Source organism: Aphelocoma coerulescens, chromosome 22 (assembly GCF_041296385.1).
Source record: "Aphelocoma coerulescens isolate FSJ_1873_10779 chromosome 22, UR_Acoe_1.0, whole genome shotgun sequence".
Lineage (NCBI taxonomy): Eukaryota > Metazoa > Chordata > Aves > Passeriformes > Corvidae > Aphelocoma > Aphelocoma coerulescens.
Window position 1 is genome coordinate 3,779,387 of NC_091035.1, and position 19,617 is coordinate 3,799,003.

The following is a 19,617-nucleotide window of genomic DNA, read 5'->3' on the forward strand; positions in this document are numbered from 1 at the left end:
TATCCCAAAAACCAACTCCCTGTTTCTCCCGTTTATCCCAAAAAACAACTCCCTGTTTCTACTGTTTCTCCCAAAAACCAACTCCCTGTTTCTCCCATTCATCCCAAAAAGCAATTCCCTGTTTCTCCTGTTCATCCCAGAAAACAACTCCCTGTTTATCCCCAAAACCAACTCCCCGTTTATCCCAAAAAACAACTCCGTTTCTCCCATTTATCCCAAAAACCAACTCCCTGTTTCTCCCGTTTATCCCAAAAAACAATTCCGTTTCTCCCGTTTATCCCAAAAAACAACTCCCTGTTTCTCCCAAAAACCAACTCCCTGTTTCTCCCAAAAACCAACTCCCTGTTTCTCCTGTTTCTCCCAAAAACCAACTCCCTGTTTCTCCCGTTTATCCCAAAAAACAACTCCCTGTTTCTCCCATTCATCCCAAAAAGCAATTCCCCGTTTCTCCTGTTCATCCCAGAAAACAACTCCCTGTTTATCCCAAAAACCAACTCCCCGTTTATCCCAAAAACCAACTCCCTGTTTCTCCCGTTTATCCCAAAAAACAACTCCCTGTTTTTACTATTTCTCCCAAAAACCAACTTCCTGTTTCTCCCATTCATCCCAAAAAGCAATTCCCCGTTTCTCCTGTTCATCCCAGAAAACAACTCCCCATTTATCCCAAAAACCAACTCCCTGTTTCTCCCGTTTATCCCAAAAAACAACTCAGTTTCTCCCGTTTATCCCAAAAAACAACTCCCTGTTTCTCCTGTTTATCCCAAAAACCAACTCCCTGTTTCTCCTGTTTATCCCAAAAAACAACTCCCTGTTTCTATTGTTTATCCCAAAAAACAACTCCGTTTCTCCCATTCATCCCAAAAAACAATTCCCTGTTTCTCCTGTTTATCCCAAAAAACAACTCAGTTTCTCCCGTTTATCCCAAAAACCAACTCCCCGTTTATCCCAAAAAACAACTCAGTTTCTCCCGTTTATCCCAAAAACCAACTCCCCGTTTATCCCAAAAAACAACTCAGTTTCTCCCGTTTATCCCAAAAACCAACTCCCTGTTTCTCCCGTTTATCCCAAAAAACAACTCCCTGTTTCTCCCATTCATCCCAAAAAGCAATTCCCCGTTTCTCCTGTTCATCCCAGAAAACAACTCCCCGTTTATCCCAAAAACCAACTCCCTGTTTCTCCCCGTTTATCCCAAAAACCAACTCCCTGTTTCTCCCGTTTATCCCAAAAAACAACTCCCTGTTTTTACTATTTCTCCCAAAAACCAACTTCCTGTTTCTCCCATTCATCCCAAAAAGCAATTCCCCGTTTCTCCTGTTCATCCCAGAAAACAACTCCCCATTTATCCCAAAAACCAACTCCCTGTTTCTCCCGTTTATCCCAAAAAACAACTCAGTTTCTCCCGTTTATCCCAAAAAACAACTCCCTGTTTCTCCTGTTTCTCCCAAAAACCAACTCCCTGTTTCTCCTGTTTATCCCAAAAAACAACTCCCTGTTTCTATTGTTTATCCCAAAAAACAACTCCGTTTCTCCCATTCATCCCAAAAAACAATTCCCTGTTTCTCCTGTTTATCCCAAAAAACAACTCAGTTTCTCCCGTTTATCCCAAAAACCAACTCCCTGTTTCTCCCCGTTTATCCCAAAAACCAACTCCCTGTTCCTCCCACTTCTCCCAGCAAACACCTCCTTGCTGCAGAGCGGGGCAGAGGCAGGCTTGGTGTGCTGAAATGCCAGCTTTTCCCGGGAATTGGGGCAGTACCTGCTGGATCATCTCCGGGTGCTGCTGCATGATGTGCAGGAAGCGGTCGCTCTCCTGGGCCAGCGGCGTCGTTCTCTTCTTGGTGCTGCGGGACAGCTGCTTGAAGAGATAAGTGACGATGTGGTCCAGGCAGGAGCAGCAGCCCGTGCAAACCATGGTGTCTGTGGGAACAGAGAAAATCCCCAGGTTGGGATGCCGCTGGAAAAGCTCCCCGGGGAAGCGTCGGCGTTTATTGGGGTCGTTGGTGGTGGTTGGGGTTGTTGGGGTTGGTTGGGGTTTGTTGGAGTCATTGGTGTTTGTTGGGGTTTGCTGGGGTTTGTTGGGGTTGGTTGGGGTTGTTGGAGTTGTTGGTGTTTGTTGGGGTTGTTGGTGTTTGTTGGTGTTGGAGTTGTTGGTGTTTGTTGGGGTTGTTGGTGTTTGTTGGAGTTGGGGGTTGTTGGGGTTTGTTGGAGTTGTTGGGGTTGTTGGTGTTTGTTGGTGTTTGTTGGTGTTTGTTGGGATTTGTTGGCGTTTGTTGGGGTTGGTGTTTGTTGGGATTTGTTGGGGTCGTTGGAGTTGTTGGTGTTTGTTGGAGTTGTTGGGAGTTGTTGGGGTTGGTGTTTTTTGGGGGTTGTTGGTGTTTGTTGGAGTTGTTGGTGTTTGTTGGGGTCATTGGGGGTTGTTGGGATTTGTTGGTGTTTGTTGGAGTTGTTGGTGTTTGTTGGAGTTGTTGGAGTTGTTGGGGTCGGTGTTTTTTGGTGTTTGTTGGGGTTGTTGCTGTTTGTTGGGATTTGTTGGTGTTTGTTGGAGTTTGTTGGAGTTGTTGGTGTTTGTTGGGGTTGGTGTTTGTTGGAGTTGTTGGTGTTTGTTGGGGTTATTGGGGTTTGTTGGGATTTGTTGGTGTTTGTTGGAGTTGTTGGTGTTTGTTGGAGTTGTTGGTGTTGGGGTTGTTGGTGTTTGTTGGGGTTGTTGGTGTTTGTTGGGGTTGTTGGGGTTGTTGGTGTTTGTTGGAGTTGTTGGTGTTTGTTGGGATTTGTTGGGGTTGTTGGCGTTTGTTGGGGTTGTTGGAGTTGTTGGGGTCAGTGTTGTTTGGGGGTTGTTGGGGTTGTTGGTGTTTGTTGGGGTTGTTGGTGTTTTAGTTGTTGGTGTTTGTTGGAGTTGTTGGTGTTTGTTGGGATTTGTTGGGGTCATTGGGGTTTGTTGGGATTTGTTGGTGTTTGTTGGAGTTGTTGGTGTTTGTTGGAGTTGTTGGGGTCGGTGTTTTTTGGTGTTTGTTGGGGTTGTTGGTGTTTGTTGGGGTTGTTGGTGTTTGTTGGGGTCGTTGGTGTTTGTTTGTTCAGGGATCAGCCCGAGTTCCTCCCTGAGAGGAGGGTGAAGAAAATTCTGGGAGAATTGGGAATGTTCAGCCTGGAATGTTCAGGCTGGAGGGGTTTAATTGTGGCCTGAAGGGAGGTGGAATTAAAAGGGAGAGAGGTTGTTTAGAGGGATGGGATACAGGGAATGCCACAGGGCTGGGATAGATGGGATTTTGAGAAGGAATTCCTGGCTGGGATGGAATTCCCAGAGGAAAATCCGTGGCTGCTCCATCCCTGGAGTGCCCAAGGCCAGCTTGGAGCACCCTGGGATCGTGGAAGGAGTCCCTGGGATTGGAACTGGATGGACTTTAAGGCCCTCCCCCAACCCAAACCATTCCAGGATTCCCTGATCCTACAAATGGCTCCGTTTGGAAGGGATCAGCGCTGGGGTCACTGCTCCAACCTCTCCCTCTCCACAATTCCAGCTTTCCCAGAGGTGGAACTCCCCCACCTGCTCTCCCAGTTTGATGTTTGACCTCAAACTCTCCACTCAGAGCCCCGAAATCTCCTCCCACTTCCAACCCGAATCCCTGAAGGCCCCGGGAGAGCAGCCGGAGTTACCGAGCGCCGTGAGCCCTTCGGAGATGGAGGACAGGATGTACATGATCACGTGGGGCTCCAGGCTGGCGATGAAGTTCATGTGGTCCTGGGTGAGAACTTCCAGCAGGGAATAGTAGGACTGGCTGAGCTTGGGATAATCCTGTGAGAAAAGGAGGAAAAATCCAGTTTTAAGGCCTTGTGGAAGCACCCTGGATTCCTAAATCCAACCCCTCGTGAATCCCCTGGAATGTGCTGATGAATGTGCTGGGAAGAACAAATCAACTTCTCTCCCAGAATATTCCAACAGATTTCCCACCTTTTCTTCTCTCCCAACAAACCATTCCATGATGTTCCCAACGCTGCTCTATCCAATCGTTTTTCCCGCTGTTTGTTTTCCTGGGGACAGGATGGGCTCTCTGAATTCCCAAAAATCACCCTGAGGAAGGGCCACACACCCTCCCCATCTCCCAGCACTCCTGGGATTTTTTCCAAAGGGTTCCCAGCTCCAGAGCTCCGTGTTTCCAGCTCTGGCCATATAAATATCCCAAGAAATTAAACCAGGAACGTGCTGGGTGCAGCCAGAGGTGGCACGAATCCCTTCAGATCCCAGCAATAAGGATTGGGAGGAAAACTTGCTGCCCTCTCTCCTTGATTTTGGAATTAGGACAGGAATTATTCCTTGGAATTGCTTTTCCAGGCAGGATTGTGCTGATGGGAGTGACAGGGTTTGGGAGCAGGGCTCCATGGAGATCCCAGCCCACAGGGAAGCACAATCCTGACTCCAGGATGTGGGGTTTGGATAAAGGAGCTCCAGGAGAGCTGGAGAGGGATTTGGGACGAGGGATGGAGGGAGCAGCACCCAGGGAATGGCTTCCCAGTGGGAAAGGGGAGATTTAGGTGGGATATTGGGAAGGAATTCCTGGCTGGGAGGGTGGTGAGAGGCTGGAATGGATTTCCCTGGGGATGCCCCCTCCTTGAAGTGTCCAAGGGATAACCTGGGATGGTGGGAGGCATCCAAGGCAGGGGGGGAGGGAATGGGATGGGATTTAAAACCCATCCCAACCGAAATCCTGGGAATTATTTGCACGATGCCTTTCCAACCCTCACCCACACTAGGTGGGAATGGGATGGGATTTAAAACCCATCCCAAGAGAAATCTTGGGAATTATTTCCGTGGCACCTCTCCAAGCATCACCCAGACCCCGCCCGTTCCCGGAGCATCACAAATCCCTCCATCCCTGCAATCTCTGAGCTCCCTGTCCATGCTCCAGCCTTTCCTGGGATGCTCCCAATCCCTTGGGATGCTCCCAATCCCTCGGTGTAGGAACCCAGAGTGCTGAGGGTATTTCTCTGCCTGTTTTGAAGGGTTTTTACCCCCCTGAACAACGCTGGTTTAACCTCCAACCTTGGAAAAAATGAGCAACGGTCAGACAGGAACTGGAAAATGCAGCGGTGGGAATGAGGTGATGGACGACGAGGTGAGATTGGCACAGGGGGAAAAATGCAGAGGTTTTGGGCTTCTCTTGGTAGTAAATAGAGAAAAGTGAAAAATATCCAAATGGAGGGTTGTTGTTGTTCTCTAAACCTTCTTCTCCTTCTTCTACCACTCTGTGTTCTGCAGTGGAAGTGGTTTGGGATGATTGGATAGAGAATTCCACAGTTCCTGCCTGTGTTACTGAAGGATTGGTAGGAAAGTGAAAATAATGCACGTTTTTAGTAACTATTGGTTAAAATATCTTTAAAAGGCTGTGTAAACCTTGATAATTGGACTCATTCCTACTTTTCTTCCTTCCATGCTGTACCTGGGTCACACTGGTGGCTCTGTTCCTCTGATAAGACTCAACAAACAACTACCTGGAAGCATTGAAACTCCAGGAAAGTCTGGGTTTATGTCTGAAACTCCAGGAAAAGTCTGGGTTTATGTCTGAAACTCCAGGAAAAGTCTGGGTTTATCCTTGAAACCCCAGGAAAAGTCTGGGTTTATGTCTGAAACCCCAGGAAAAGTCTGGGTTTATCTCTGAAACTCCAGGAAAAGTCTGGGTTTATCCTTGAAACCCCAGGAAAAGTCTGGATTTATCCTTGAAACTCCAGGAAAAGTCTGGGTTTATGTCTGAAACTCCAGGAAAAGTCTGGGTTTATCTCTGAAACTCCAGGAAAAGTCTGGGTTTATCCTTGAAACCCCAGGAAAAGTCCGGGTTTATCTCTGAAACTCCAGGAAAAGTCTGGGTTTATCTCTGAAACTCCAGGAAAAGTCTGGGTTTATCCTTGAAACCCCAGGAAAAGTCTGGGTTTATGTCTGAAACTCCAGGAAAAGTCTGGGTTTATCCTTGAAACCCCAGGAAAAGTCTGGGTTTATGTCTGAAACCCCAGGAAAAGTCTGGGTTTATCTCTGAAACTCCAGGAAAAGTCTGGGTTTATGTCTGAAACTCCAGGAAAAGTCTGGGTTTATGTCTGAAACCCCAGGAAAAGTCTGGGTTTATGTCTGAAACCCCAGGAAAAGTCTGGGTTTATGTCTGAAACTCCAGGAAAAGTCTGGGTTTATCTCTGAAACTCCAGGAAAAGTCTGGGTTTATCCTTGAAACCCCAGGAAAAGTCTGGGTTTATGTCTGAAACTCCAGGAAAAGTCTGGGTTTATCCTTGAAACCCCAGGAAAAGTCTGGGTTTATGTCTGAAACCCCAGGAAAAGTCTGGGTTTATCTCTGAAACTCCAGGAAAAGTCTGGGTTTATGTCTGAAACTCCAGGAAAAGTCTGGGTTTATGTCTGAAACTCCAGGAAAAGTCTGGGTTTATGTCTGAAACTCCAGGAAAAGTCTGGGTTTATGTCTGAAACTCCAGGAAAAGTCTGGGTTTATCTCTGAAACTCCTTGCAAGGACTTTCAGTAAATTCTCTCCCATCAGGAGGGATCTGATTTAGGGCACGGTTCGGTGTCACCTCACCTCGTGTCATAGGTTAGCAAGCTGAGTCCTGGAAGTGATGTTCTTCCTGGAGCTTTCTGTATGACCTGACAGAACCTAGCAGTGGCCACTTGGAATATGGACAAGTCTCTGAGCCACTTAAAGCTGTGATCCCCTCTGTGATCCACACTTAGGAATAGACAAACCCCCCCAGGCTCGCTCTCGTTTCTGGTGCTGGGTCAGGTGGCTGCAGGCCCCGTTCGGGGGCCAGTGGGCCCAGCCCCTGCTCGGGCCAGGCCGGGCAGGTGACCAACAGCGATAAGGGACATTCCAGCTGCAAGGCTGAGGTGAGATTAACCCTTTTATTGCTGTGAAGAGCTGAAAACCTGAGGGAAGAGAAAGAGGAGATGCTTAAAGCTGAAAGTCTGTTGTGAAGCTGTGATATATCAGAGTATCCTGTTGTAATTTCATGGAGATCTGGGGGGTGGAGTGTTCAACTCGTGAGCAATAGGCAGATGCTGACACAGCTGTAATTTCATGAGAAGTTTGGACAGAGAGAGATGAACCAGATGAGGACTTTGGTCTCAAATGGGAAAGGAGAAAACCTCAGTTCCTAGAGATGGACCAGATGAGGACTTCTGCTCCAGTTGGGAAAGGAGAAACCTCAGTTCCTGGAGATGGACCAGATGAGGACTTTGGTCTCAAATGGGAAAGGAGAAAACCTCAGTTCCTAGAGATGGACCAGATGAGGACTTTTGCTCCAGTTGGGAAAGGAGAAACCTCAGTTCCTAGAGATGCTCCCAGAGATAGTCCTAAAGATGAAGATGAGGAGGACCCTTTGCTCCCAGGGAAGGAGAAGGGCCTCTGTTCTTGGAGATGAAATGTTCCCAGAGATGGGTGAAGAGAACTTTTCTTTCTGAATGGCTCAACCTTAAAATTGTACCCCAAAAACTTCAAGATTGGACCCTCGAAAGCAGTTGTGGGAAAAGCTGCAGGTCAGGGAAGGGACTCACATGGGATCAGAGAGACTCCTCTTCCTAAATGGACTGAACAATATTTGGAAGTGGGCGGCTGTCTCGGTGTGATAATGTGTTCACAGCACGAGCAAGAAGAGACTTCTCTTCCTAAATGGACTGAACAAGGTTATGATGGAAGTGGTACCAGACTGAACATCTCAAGGGTTGTCTTTTTCCATTGTCAGTGGGAGAAGGGAGGAAGGTGGGAGGAGGAGGAGAGGTCTGAAGGTGTGGTTAGGGTTTTTTCCCCTCTTTTATGTCTGTTAAAAAACTTCTTTATAGTCATTCAAGGTTGGTGCCTGCTCTGCGTTTCTCCTAATTCTTATCTCACAGAGGGTAAACAGGAATGAGTATTTTGGACCAAACCACTACACCTCGGGATGCTCCCAATCCCTGGGGATGCTTCCAATCCCTTGGGAAGCTCCCAATCCCTGGGGATGCTCCCAATCCCTCAGGAAGCTCCCAATCCTTTGGGAAGCTCCCAATGCCTTGGGATGCTCCCAGTCCTTTGGGAAACTCCCAATCCCTTGGATGCTCCCAATCCTCAGGAAGCTCCGAATCCTCAGGAAGCTCCCAATCCCTCGGGATGCTCCCAATCCCTTAGGAAGCTCCCAATCCTTTGGGAAGCTCCCAATCCTCAGGAAGCTCCCAATCCCTGGGGAATCTCCCAATCCTTTGGGATGCTCCCAATCCTTTGGGATGCTCCCAATCCCTTAGGAAGCTCCCAATCCTTTGGGAAGCTCCCAATCCCTGGGGAAGCTCCCAATCCTCAGGAAGTTCCCAATCCTTTGGGATACTCCCAATCCCTGGGGAAGCTCCCAATCCTTTGGGATGGTCCCAATCCCTGGGGATGCTCCCAATCCCTCAGGAAGCTCCCAATCCTCAGGAAGCTCCCAATCCTTTGGAATGCTCCCAATCCTTTGGGACGGTCCCAATCCCTGGGGAAGCTCCCAATCCCTTAGGAAGCTCCCAATCCTTTGGGAAGCTCCCAATCCTCAGGAAGCTCCCAATCCCTGGGGATGCTCCCAATCCTTTGGGATGCTCCCAATCCCTGGGGAATCTCCCAATCCCTGGGGAAGCTCCCAATCCTTTGGGATGCTCCCAATCCTTTGGGAAGCTCCCAATCCCTGGGGATGCTCCCAATCCCTCGAGGTGCTCCCAATCCCTTAGGAAGCTCCCAATCCCTCAGGAAGCTCCCAATCCTTTGGGAAGCTCCCAATGCCTTGGGATGCTCCCAGTCCTTTGGGAAGCTCCCAATCCCTGGGGATGCTCCCAATCCCTGGGGAAGCTCCCAATCCCTGGGCATGCTCCCAATCCTTTGGGAATCTCCCAATCCCTGGAGAAGCTCCCAATCCTTTGGGATACTCCCAATCCTCAGGAAGCTCCCAATCCTCCGGAAACTCCCAATCCCTGGGGAATCTCCCAATCCCTGGGGATGCTCCCAATCCCTCAGGAAGCTCCCAATCCCTGGGGATGCTCCCAATCCTTTGGGATGCTCCCAATCCCTTGGGATGCTCCCAATCCCTGGGGAATCTCCCAATCCCTGGGGAAGCTCCCAATCCCTGGGGAATCTCCCAATCCCTGGGGATGCTCCCAATCCTCAGGAAGCTCCCAACCCCCGGGGAAGCTCACCAGGAGGTCGCTGTGGGGGATGGAGAGCAGCAGTTTGATGAAGGTTTGCAGGGCGTTGTCCAGGGCGTCGTCGCCGTAGAGGCGGAAGACGCCGAAGTTGACGTAGCTGCCGCTGAGCGCCGCCTTCAGCATGGAGAAGCAGATGGAGATTCCCTTCAGCTTCAGGGCATAGACCTGATCCTTCGGGACCTCTCCCAGCGTCAGGATGCGATTCCCTGCGTGCACCGAGACGGGAGCGGGGTCAGCGCTCCAGCGGCCGCACCCCAAACCGGGTTCCTGGGATCCCCTCCCGTCAGGGTGAGGGAAGGGTGTGAGGATTTAGCCCCAGGAAGAGGGTTCAGGGCCTGGTTCCAGGGTAAAGTCAGGCTCTGCAGGGTAAGGGGGAATGGGGAATTTTGGGGGGGAAAAAAATGGGTTTTTGGGAAAAATTGCTCCCTGTGATGGAGGCGGAGTTGGGGTTCCAGGGGGTGCATCCCAACCCATCTTCCCAGGGTTCCTGTCCTTCAGGGGGCAGGGAAGTGAAAGGGGAGTGAGGAGTGGGTGAAGGTTCCAAGGATTTATGGCCAGGGAATGATTCCAGGGAAAAGTCAGGCTCGGCAGGATAAGGGGGAACAGCCTTAAGGTGAAAAATGGGAAATTCAGATGGATTTGGGGAAAAAATTCCTCCCTGTGAGGGTGGTGAGGGGCTGGGCTGGAATTCCCAGAGGAGCTGTGGCTGCCCCTGGATCCCTGGAAGTGCCCAAAGCCAGGTTGGGATAATCTGGGATAGTGGAAGGTGTTGGGATTGGAAGTGGATGGGATTTAAGATCCTCCCAACCCAAACCATCCTGGAATTCTCCAGCACAACTTTGGATCAGATGGGATATTGGGAAGTGATCCCTGGCTGGGCTGGAATTCCCAGAGAATTCCACATCCCTGGAAGTGTCCAAGGAACAACCCCGCACAGTGGAACCCTGCCCATGGATATTTACAGTCTCTTCCAACCCAAAATTCCACGACTTTCCTAGGAACCACGGCAGAACCCAATCCCACGTGGGAACAGCCAACCCCGAGGATGGGAATATTCTCCCTGTCCCCTTGGGGCTGCCAACTCCTTCCCTGTTTCCCTGTTTTTCCCTGCCCACCCTGAGCTTCCAGCAGCTCCACATCCCAGGGTATCCAGGATGTGTCCATGGATGCCTCCAGGGCAGCTCCAGGCCCTGGCATCGCTCACCGTACGTCGTGATCATCTTGCTGGTCTCCCGGAAAAGCAGGATCCCGTTGGGAGAGGACACATCGAACTGCAGCCGTTGGGATCTACGGGAAAACAGGGAATGGTCAGAGCCACCGGACTGATCCAGGGGCTTGGAGAGCTGGGAATGTTCACCTGGAGAAGGGGAATTCCAGGGACACCTCAGAGCCCCTTGGTAGATCCAGAAGTGCTGCCAGTGAGGATTTTCTTGCTGTTTTCCAAGTCCGTGAGAGCCTTTTCTCTCTCACAGAGGAGGGAGCAGGGAATGTAAACAACCAAACTCCTGCAGCCTTGAAAAGTCTTGTTTATGGTACAGTGGAAAAACATTTTGACAATGGATGTTTTAGGATTTTAGCCAATCACCCCCAAGGGGTGGCTGGTCCTTTGTCCAATTAGACTATGAAGGAAAAAGTCTATAAAAGAGTTTGTAAAATAATTAAATGAATCAATCTTGCTGCACAATTCCTGCCTGCTGGATCTTCTCCTCCTCCTCCCTATGGCTGCGGGACACGGTGATACACCCTAGGAACCAGGCCTGTGGTAACAGGGCTCCAGGAGAGCTGGAGAGGGACTGGGGACAAGGGATGGAGGGACAGGACCCAGGGAATGGCTTCAAAGCGACAGAAGAACGGCTTAGATGGGATATTGGGAAGGAATTCCTGGCTGGGATGGAATTCCCAGAGCAGCCGGGGCTGCCCCTGGATCCCTGGAAGTGCCCGAGGCTGCGTTGGATCAACCCAGGACAGTGGGAGGTGTCCCTGTCCCTGCCATGGGATGGGATTTAAGCTCTTTCCAACCCAAACCATTCCAGGATTCAGTGAATTCCAAACTGCAGCTCCAACAGCCCTGGGAATAAAACGGGAGCGACCATTCCAGGAGCTGCTGCTCCTGGGACTCCCTGATCCCAGGGGTGCTCCCAGAGCTCCCCACAGCACCCTGGGCTGCTGGAAAATCCTGCTGGACACAGCCCAGGGGACAGAGGAGCTGTGCTGGCACACCAGGAGGGGCCTGCATCCCTGGGATCTCGGGAATATTCCGGCATTGGGGCTGGAAATGCTGCCCTGGCAGAGCCACACCAACATCCTGGGAGCAGCCCAGGCTCGCCAACAGCTCCAAGAATTCCAAGCCGGGCATTTTTTCCCCTCCAGTGGCTCCAGCTCCCAAGTGAAAGGCAGCGAGCGGCCCTGGGCACCTCTGGAATAAATCCCTGGATGATTTCCAGCTGGAATTGCATCCCAAAGATGCAGCCTGCCAGGATGGATTCCCAACAGCTGGAATCTCAACCTCGTGTCCCTTCCCACCGGAGCCAGAGCATCCTCCTGACAACATTCCAAATTATCCCACACAGATCCCTCCCTGCTGGAAGAACAAAGGCTCATCCCAATGGATACAGGGCACCCCCAATTCCCTCTGGATTGATCCCAAGAGATACAGGGCACCCCCAATTCCCTCTGGATTGATCCCAAGGGATACAGGCATCTCTCTGCCTTCTGGATTGATCCAGAAGGATACCCCAAGTGATACAGGCACCCTAATTCCAGAGGGATATAGGCACCCCCAATTCCCTCTGGATTGAACCCAAGGGATACAGGCACCCCAATTCCAGAGGGATATGGGCACCCCAATTCCCTCTGGACTGATCCCAAGGAATACAGGGCACCCCCAGTTCCCTCTGGAGTGATCCCAAGGGATACAGGGCACCCCAAGTCCCTCTGGATTGATCCCAAGGGATACAGGCACCCTAATTCCAGAGGAATACAGGCACTCCAATTCCCTCTAGACTGATCCCAAGGGATACAGGAGACCCCCAATCCCCTCTGGATTGATCCCAAGGGATACAGGCACCTCTCTGCCTTCTGGATTGATCCAGAAGGATACTCCAAGTGATACGGGCACCCCAATTCCCTCTGGACTGATCCCAAGGAATACAGGCACCTCAAGTCCCTCTGGATTGATCCCAAGGGATACAGGACACCCTCAATTCCCTCTGGACTGATCCCAAGGGCTACAGGACACCCCCAATCCCCTCTGGATTGATCCCAAGGGATACAGGACACCCCCAATTCCCTCTGGATTGATCCCAAGGGATACAGGACACCCCCAATTCCCTCTGGACTGATCCCAAGGAATACAGGGCATCCCCAGTTCCCTCTGGAGTGATCCCAAGGGATACAGGGCACCCCCAATCCCCTCTGGATTGATCTCAAGGAATACAGGACATCCCCAATCCCCTCTGGGCTGGAAGGGAAGCTCCCTTCATTCCAGCTCCAAATCCAAGCAGCTTCCCGGGAAAACAAAGGTTCCTTTGGGAATAAGAAGATTTTAAGAATGAAATTAAGTTTCCTGCCACGGCGTTGCCCTTGGAAATGGAAACATCCAGGGCTGGTGGATTGCAGCTCTGAATCCCAAATGTGGGATCGGCTTCCCTGTAAAACATTCCCAGTTTTCCCCTCCTTGTTCCCCTTTTAGAGCAGCAAAAGATGGGAAGAGAGAAAACAAAACCAGGCAGCAACAGCCACACACGAGGCAACAACCACACACCCAGAGGGGAGGAATCAGCTTTAAATCCCTTCCAAGCTGAACAATTCCAGGAAATCCCGGATTTTTGGGGGTGTTCCTACCTGTTATGGACCAGCTCAGCCATGAGTTTGAGGACAGGGGTGGTGCAGGCTGGGTCGTGGTACCAGAGCTCGATGGCTCGCTGCAGGATGGGCATGTAGGAGGGGTAACTGCAGGGAAAGCTAAGGAATTCCCAGCTTTTCAAGGCCAAAAATTCCCTGGAAAAGGAATTTTCCGTGAGCACTGCAAAGCAGGTTCATCAACAGGCTCGGATAAGGACGCTGGGATCTGCTCTCCTCGAATTGTTGTTGTTTTATCCCAGAACAAAGCAAAAAAAAAAAATCAGGATGAAATCCTTGAAGGACCAAAGACAAAAATTCCCAATTTTTTAAGGCAAACCAGAAGTCAGGAAGGTTTTTTTTTGGAAGGAGAGGGAAACCCTGAGGATCTGCCAGTGCCTGACCTTCAGCAGGCACGGAGAGGTTGGAATGTCTCCGTGTTCTCAGCAAAAGGACACGGATTCCTCGGGAAAAGGACGCGGATCCCAGCGCTCCAGGCAGCGAGAGGAAACGCTCTGGGAGCTGCTGGGATGTATCCATGCAAAACTCTGCCATGCATCCATGAAAAGCTTGGTGTTTTCCAGGTCAGGCCTGGAAAAACCCCAGCAATTCCTGGGGGAGCAGCTTTTTGGGATAAGTCGGGAGCAGAGCGAGCCCGAGCTGCTCCAGGGCTCGGGAAAAGGACTCCGGAAACAAAGGGGGAGCCCCGGGCAGGGAATTCCCAGGGGAAATGGGATGGGAGGCTCAGGGCATTGGGAATGGTCGGGAATGGTTGGGAATGGTCGGGAATGGTCGGGAATGGTCGGGAATGGTTGGGAATGTTCGGGAATGTTCGGGAATGGTTGGGAATGGTCGGGAATGGTTGGAATGGTCGGGAGTGTTCAGAAATGGCTGGGAATGGTTGGGAATGATTTGGAATGGTTGGGAATGGTTGGGAATGGTTGGGAATGGTTGGGAATTGTCGGGAATGGTTGGGAATGGTCGGAAATGCCTGGGAATGGTCGGGAATGGTTGGGAATGGTTGGGAATGTTCAGGAATGGTTGGGAATGGTCGGGAGTGTTTGGGAATGGTCGGGAACGGTCGGGAATGGTTGGGAATGGCTGGGAATGGCTGGGAATGGTTGGGAATGGTTGGGAATGGTCGGGAATGGCTGGGAATGGTTGGGAATGTTCGGGAATGGTTGGGAATGGTCGGGAATGGTCGGGAATGCTTGGGAATGGTCGGGAATGGATGGGAATGGTCGGGAATGGTCGGGAATGGTCGGGAATGGATGGGAATGGTCGGGAATGGTCGGGAATGGTCGGGAACGGTTGGGAATGGTCGGGAATGGTCGGGAATGGTCGGGAATGTTCAGGAATGTTCAGGAATGGTGGGGAATGGTCGGGAATGGTTGGGAACGGTTGGGAATGGTCGGGAATGGCCGGGAATGGTTGGGAATGGTCGGGAATGTTTGGGAATGGTCGGGAATTGTTGGGAATGGTTGGGAATGGTTGGGAATGGTTGGGAATGGTTGGGAATTGTCGGGAATGGTTGGGAATGGTCAGGAATGGCTGGGAATGTTCAGGAATGTTCAGGAATGCAAGGATACATCCACTCGAAGAGCATCATGAAGCTGGTCTTGGCGTTGAAGGCGAAGGCGATGCCCCGCAGGTCCCGCACCAGCCCCACCAGGGTTCTCTGGGGGCACCAAAGGGTTAAACATCAGCAGGGGAACAGGGAAAGGGAAGAGAATGGAACAAAATAGAAATAGAAATAGAAATAGAAATAGAAATAGAAATAGAAATAGAAATAGAAAGGAATAAAAAAAATAAAATAGAATAAAATAGAATAAAAAAGAATAGAATAAAGTAGAACAGAACAGAATAGAATAGAATAGAGTAGAATAAAGTAGAATAAAATAAAATAAAATAGAATAGAATAGAATAGAATAGAATAGAATACAATAGAATAGAATAAAAAGAATAGAGTAGAGCAGAGTAGAGTATAATAGAATGGAATAAAATAAAATAAAATATACAATAAAATCAAATGCAATAAAATAAAAATAAAAAAGTAAAATACAATAAAACAAAATCATAAAAATCAAATCCACTAAAATAAAAATAATAACATCAAATACAATAAAAACAATAAAAATCAAATCCAATAAAATAAAACCAAATCAATCAAATCCAATACAATAAAAATCCAATTAAATCCAATAAAACCCCACAACAATCGGCATCCCCTCCCCCTCCCCCCCCCACCCCGGGGGTGGGGCCAGGGGCGTGGCCGAGCCGGGGGGGGGGGGGGGGGGGGGGGGGTGTGTGTGGTCGGGGCGTGGCCGTGGGTGGGGCCGGGGCGTGACCGTGGGTGGGACCAGGGCGGGTCCGTGGGTGGGGCCGGGGCGTGGCCATGGGTGGGGCCGGGCGTGGCCAGGGGTGGGGCCAGGGCGTGACTGTGGGTGGGGCCAGGGCGTGGCCGTGGGTGGGGCCAGGGCGTGGCCGTGGGTGGGGCCAGGGCGTGGCCGTGGGTGGGGCTGGGGCGTGGCCATGGGTGGGGCCAGGGTGTGGCCGTGGGTGGGGCCGGGGTGTGGCTGTGGGTGGGGCCGGGGCGTGGCCGTGGGTGGGGCTGGGGCGTGGCCATGGGTGGGGCCAGGGTGTGGCCGTGGGTGGGGCCGGGGTGTGGCTGTGGGTGGGGCCGGGGCGTGGCTGTGGGTGGGGCTGGGGCGTGGCCATGGGTGGGGCCAGGGTGTGGCCGTGGGTGGGGCCAGGGTGTGGCTGTGGGTGGGGCCGGGGCGTGGCTGTGGGTGGGGCTGGGGCGTGGCCATGGGTGGGGTGGGTCCATGGGTGGGGCCGGGGCGTGGCAGGGGTGGGGCTGGGGCGTGGGCGTGGGCGTGGCCGGGCGTGGCCAGGGGTGGGGCTGGGGCCGGGGCGTGGCCGTGGGTGGGGCCAGGGCGTGGCCGGGGCGGGGCCAGGCTCACCTTGGCCTCCTGCTCGTTGAAGGAGTTGGTGCTGAACATCTGCGCCACCGTCTCGAAGGCAGCGGTGAGCGGCAGCATGAACTGCTCGTACTGGTCCTCATCCTCACCTGCGGGCACAGCGGGCACGGCGTGGGCATGGGGTGGGAATGGGAATGGGGCGGGAATGGGGATGGGAATGGAGCATGGGCATGGGGTGGGTATGGCAATGGGAATGGGCATGGGAATGGGGAATGGGGAATGGGCATGGGGTGGATATGGGAATGGGGCATGGGAATGGGGCATGGGAATGGGAATGGGCATGGGAATGGGAATAGGCATGGGAATGGGGCATGGGAATGGGGCATGGGGTGGGTATGGGAATGGGGCATGGGAATGGGGCATGGGAATGGGAATGGGCATGGGAATGGGTATGGGAATGACGTGGGCATGGGAATGGGGCATGGGAATGGGGTGGGTATGGGAATGGGCCATGGGCATGGGAATGGGCATGGGAATGAGGTGGGCATGGGGTAGGTATGGGAATGGGAATAGGAATGGGCATGGGCATCGGAATGGAGCATGGGCATGGGGTGGGCGTGGGGATGGGGTGGGAATGGGGTGGGTATGGGGATGGGCATGGAAATGGGAATGGAGCATGGGCATGGGGTGGGCATGGGGTGGGTATGGCAGTGGGAATGGGCATGGGAATGGGGTGGGTATGGGAATGGGACTGGGCATGGGCATGGGAATGGGCATGGGGTGGGCATGGGAATGGGTATGGGAATGACGTGGGCATGGGAATGGGAATGGGCATGGGAATGGTGGCCCTTACACTGGGAATGGCCCTGTTCCTGCAGAAAATGCCCGTTTTCCTGGGGATTGATCCCAAACTTGGTGGGATGGGAAAATTGATCCCAAACTTGATGGGATGGGAAAATTGATCCCCAATTTCGCCGGGATGTTCTCAGCATCAACCCCAATTCCCAAATCCTTTTCCTTCTCCCATTTGGCTTTTCCCATCCCAAATCCCTTCTTGGTGAAGCTACAGCTCCCTAAACATCAGGATCCAGCTCTGAAAGGCTGGAATTGTGCCGGAATTCCCAGGAAAATACCTAAATCCACCATGAGCAGCCGTCCCAGGGCCGTGTAGAACGTGGTCCGACACCTCATGTCCGTCAGGTTGGATTGATTGTTGATTCCCAGGAAGGAAAAGTGCTCGCTCTGGAAAAGGAAAAACGGGATGGGGTGAGGAGGGAAAGGCCTCCCATCACTCCAGGCTGGATGCAGGAAAAATTCCCTCATGGAAAAGGTGGTGAAGGATTGGTATGGGGTGGCCTGGGCAGCGGGGAGTTGTTTTCCTTGGAAATGTTGGGAAAATGTGTGGATGTGGCATTTGGGGACGCAGGTAATGGTGGCTGATCCTAAAGGGCTTTTCCAAGCTGTAAAATTCCGGGAAGCAGCACCCTGAGCTGGTTCCTGGGGATGCCAATTCCCAAGTGGTTCCAGGGTTGTGGAATGGGCACCTGCAGCATTCCCGGAGCCACCAGAGGGCAACAGGAGCTGCAAATCCCGCTGTTCTCCCTCCCTCTGGAATTCCCGGTTGTGCCTCTGGAGCAGAGCAGGAATCTGCTCCTTTAGGGATGGGAATCCCTCAGGCTCATTCCCGGTTCTTCTCCATGGAAAAATGGAATCCCGGAGTGAACTCAGCTTTGGGGCCACGATGTGGGAATGCCTGGAAACATCCCCTAATTCCAGGGATGCATCCCTCATTCCAGCAGGGAATGCAAACCCTCTGGAAGTGCTGCTGGGAGCCCGAGGGCTCCAGTGCTGGGAACGTCCTGGAATGGAAATCCTGGAATGGTTTGGGTGGGAAGGGATCTGCAATCCCATCTTTCCACTATCCCAGGCTGCTCCAAGCCCCATCCAGCCTGGCCTGGGAAATTTCCAGGGATGAATCTGGATTTAGTGGAGAGCAGATCCCACATGGATCCTTTGGGAATGGGAAGTGCCACCAAATCCCAGCCCCTCCAAACCCAAAAGTTTCAACCAAAAACCCCCCAAACTTTCACAAAAATCCCATTTTCCAGAGGCTCCTCCAGCAGCACAGAAGCACAGAGAGCTGGATCAACTTCCAAAGGTGTGGAATTCTCCCAGCTGGGGATTTGGGAATGAAGCAGGAAGGGAAGAGGAGCACCACCAAATCCCAGCCCCTCCAAACTCAAGAGTTCTAACCAAAAACCCCCCAAACTTTCACAAAAATCCCATTTTCCAGAGGCTCCTCCAGCACCACAGAAGCACAGGGAGCCAGCTCCACTTCCAAAGGGTGTGGAATTCTCCCAGCTGGGGATGCTGGAAGGGTTGGGAATGAAGCAGGAAGGGAATGGGAAGCGCCACCAAATCCCAGCCCCTCCAAACCCAAGAGTTTCAACCAAAACCCCCAAAATTTTAACAAAAATCCCAAATCCCATTTTCCTCCAGCACCACAGAAGCACAGGGAGCCGGATCAACTTCCAAAGGTGTGGAATTCTCCCTGCTGGGGATTTGGGAATGAAGCAGGGAGGGAAGGGGAGCACCACCAAATCCCAGCCCCTCCAAACCCAAGAGTTTCAACCAAAAACCCCCCAAACTTTCACAAAAATCCCATTTTCCTGAGGCTCCTCCAGCACCATGGAAGCACAGGGAGCCAGATCAACTTCCAAAGGTGTGGAATTCTCCCTGCTGGGGATTTGGGAATGAGGCAGGAAGGGAATGGGAATTGCCACCAAATCCCAGCCCCTCCAAACCCAAGAGTTTCAACCAAAACCCCCAAAATTTTAACAAAAATCCCAAATCCCATTTTCCAGAGGCTCTTCCAGCACCACAGAAGCACAGGGAGCCGGATCAACTTCCAAAGGGTATCCAGGTGTGGAATTCTCCCAGCTGGAAGGGTTGGGAATGAAGCAGGAAGGGAATGGGAAGCGCCACCAAATCCCAGCCCCTCCAAACCCAAGAGTTTTAACCAAAAACCCCCAAACTTTCACAAAAATCCCAAATCCCATTTTCCTCCAGCATCACAGAAGCACAGGGAGCTGGATCAACTTCCAAAGGGTGTGGAATTCTCCCTGCTGGGGATTTGGGAATGAAGCAGGAAGGGAATGGGAAGCGCCACCAAATCCCAGCTCCTCCAAACCCAAGAGTTTCAACCAAAACCCCCAAAATTTTAACAAAAATGCCAAATCCCATTTTCCAGAGGCTCCTCCAGCAGCACAGAAGCACAGGGAGCCAGCTCCACTTCCAAAGGGTATCCAGGTATGGAATTCTCCCAGCTGGAAGGGTTGGGAATGAAGCAGGAAGGGAATGGGAAGCGCCACCAAATCCCAGCCCCTCCAAACCCAAGAGTTTCAACCAAAAACCCCCCAAACTTTTAACAAAAATCCCATTTTCCAGAGGCTCCTCCAGCACCACAGAAGCACAGGGAGCCAGCTCCACTTCCAAAGGGTATCCAGGTGTGGAATTCTCCCAGCTGGAAGGGTTGGGAATGAAGCAGGAAGGGAATGGGAAGCGCCACCAAATCCCAGCCCCTCCAAACCCAAGAGCTTTAACCAAAAACCCCCAAACTTTCACAAAAATCCCATTTTCCAGAGGCTCCTCCAGCACCACGGAAGCACAGGGAG

The 19,617-nt window shown here is 51.8% G+C and overlaps 1 protein-coding gene across 2 annotated transcripts in view; it reads right to left on the reverse strand.

Moving 5' to 3' along the window:
* Positions 1–19,617, reverse strand: part of XPO7 (exportin 7) — a 71,247-nt gene that overhangs the window by 4,765 nt on the left and 46,865 nt on the right. For both annotated transcript variants that reach the window (XM_069035481.1, XM_069035480.1), the window contains exons 18-25: positions 17,077–17,185; positions 15,986–16,092; positions 14,612–14,700; positions 13,026–13,133; positions 10,387–10,469; positions 9,174–9,388; positions 3,652–3,790; positions 1,757–1,917 (exon numbers count right to left, since the gene is read on the reverse strand). In XM_069035481.1, coding sequence (XP_068891582.1) covers positions 1,757–1,917; positions 3,652–3,790; positions 9,174–9,388; positions 10,387–10,469; positions 13,026–13,133; positions 14,612–14,700; positions 15,986–16,092; positions 17,077–17,185 — 1,011 coding nt within the window. The remainder of the gene's footprint in view (positions 1–1,756; positions 1,918–3,651; positions 3,791–9,173; positions 9,389–10,386; positions 10,470–13,025; positions 13,134–14,611; positions 14,701–15,985; positions 16,093–17,076; positions 17,186–19,617) is intronic.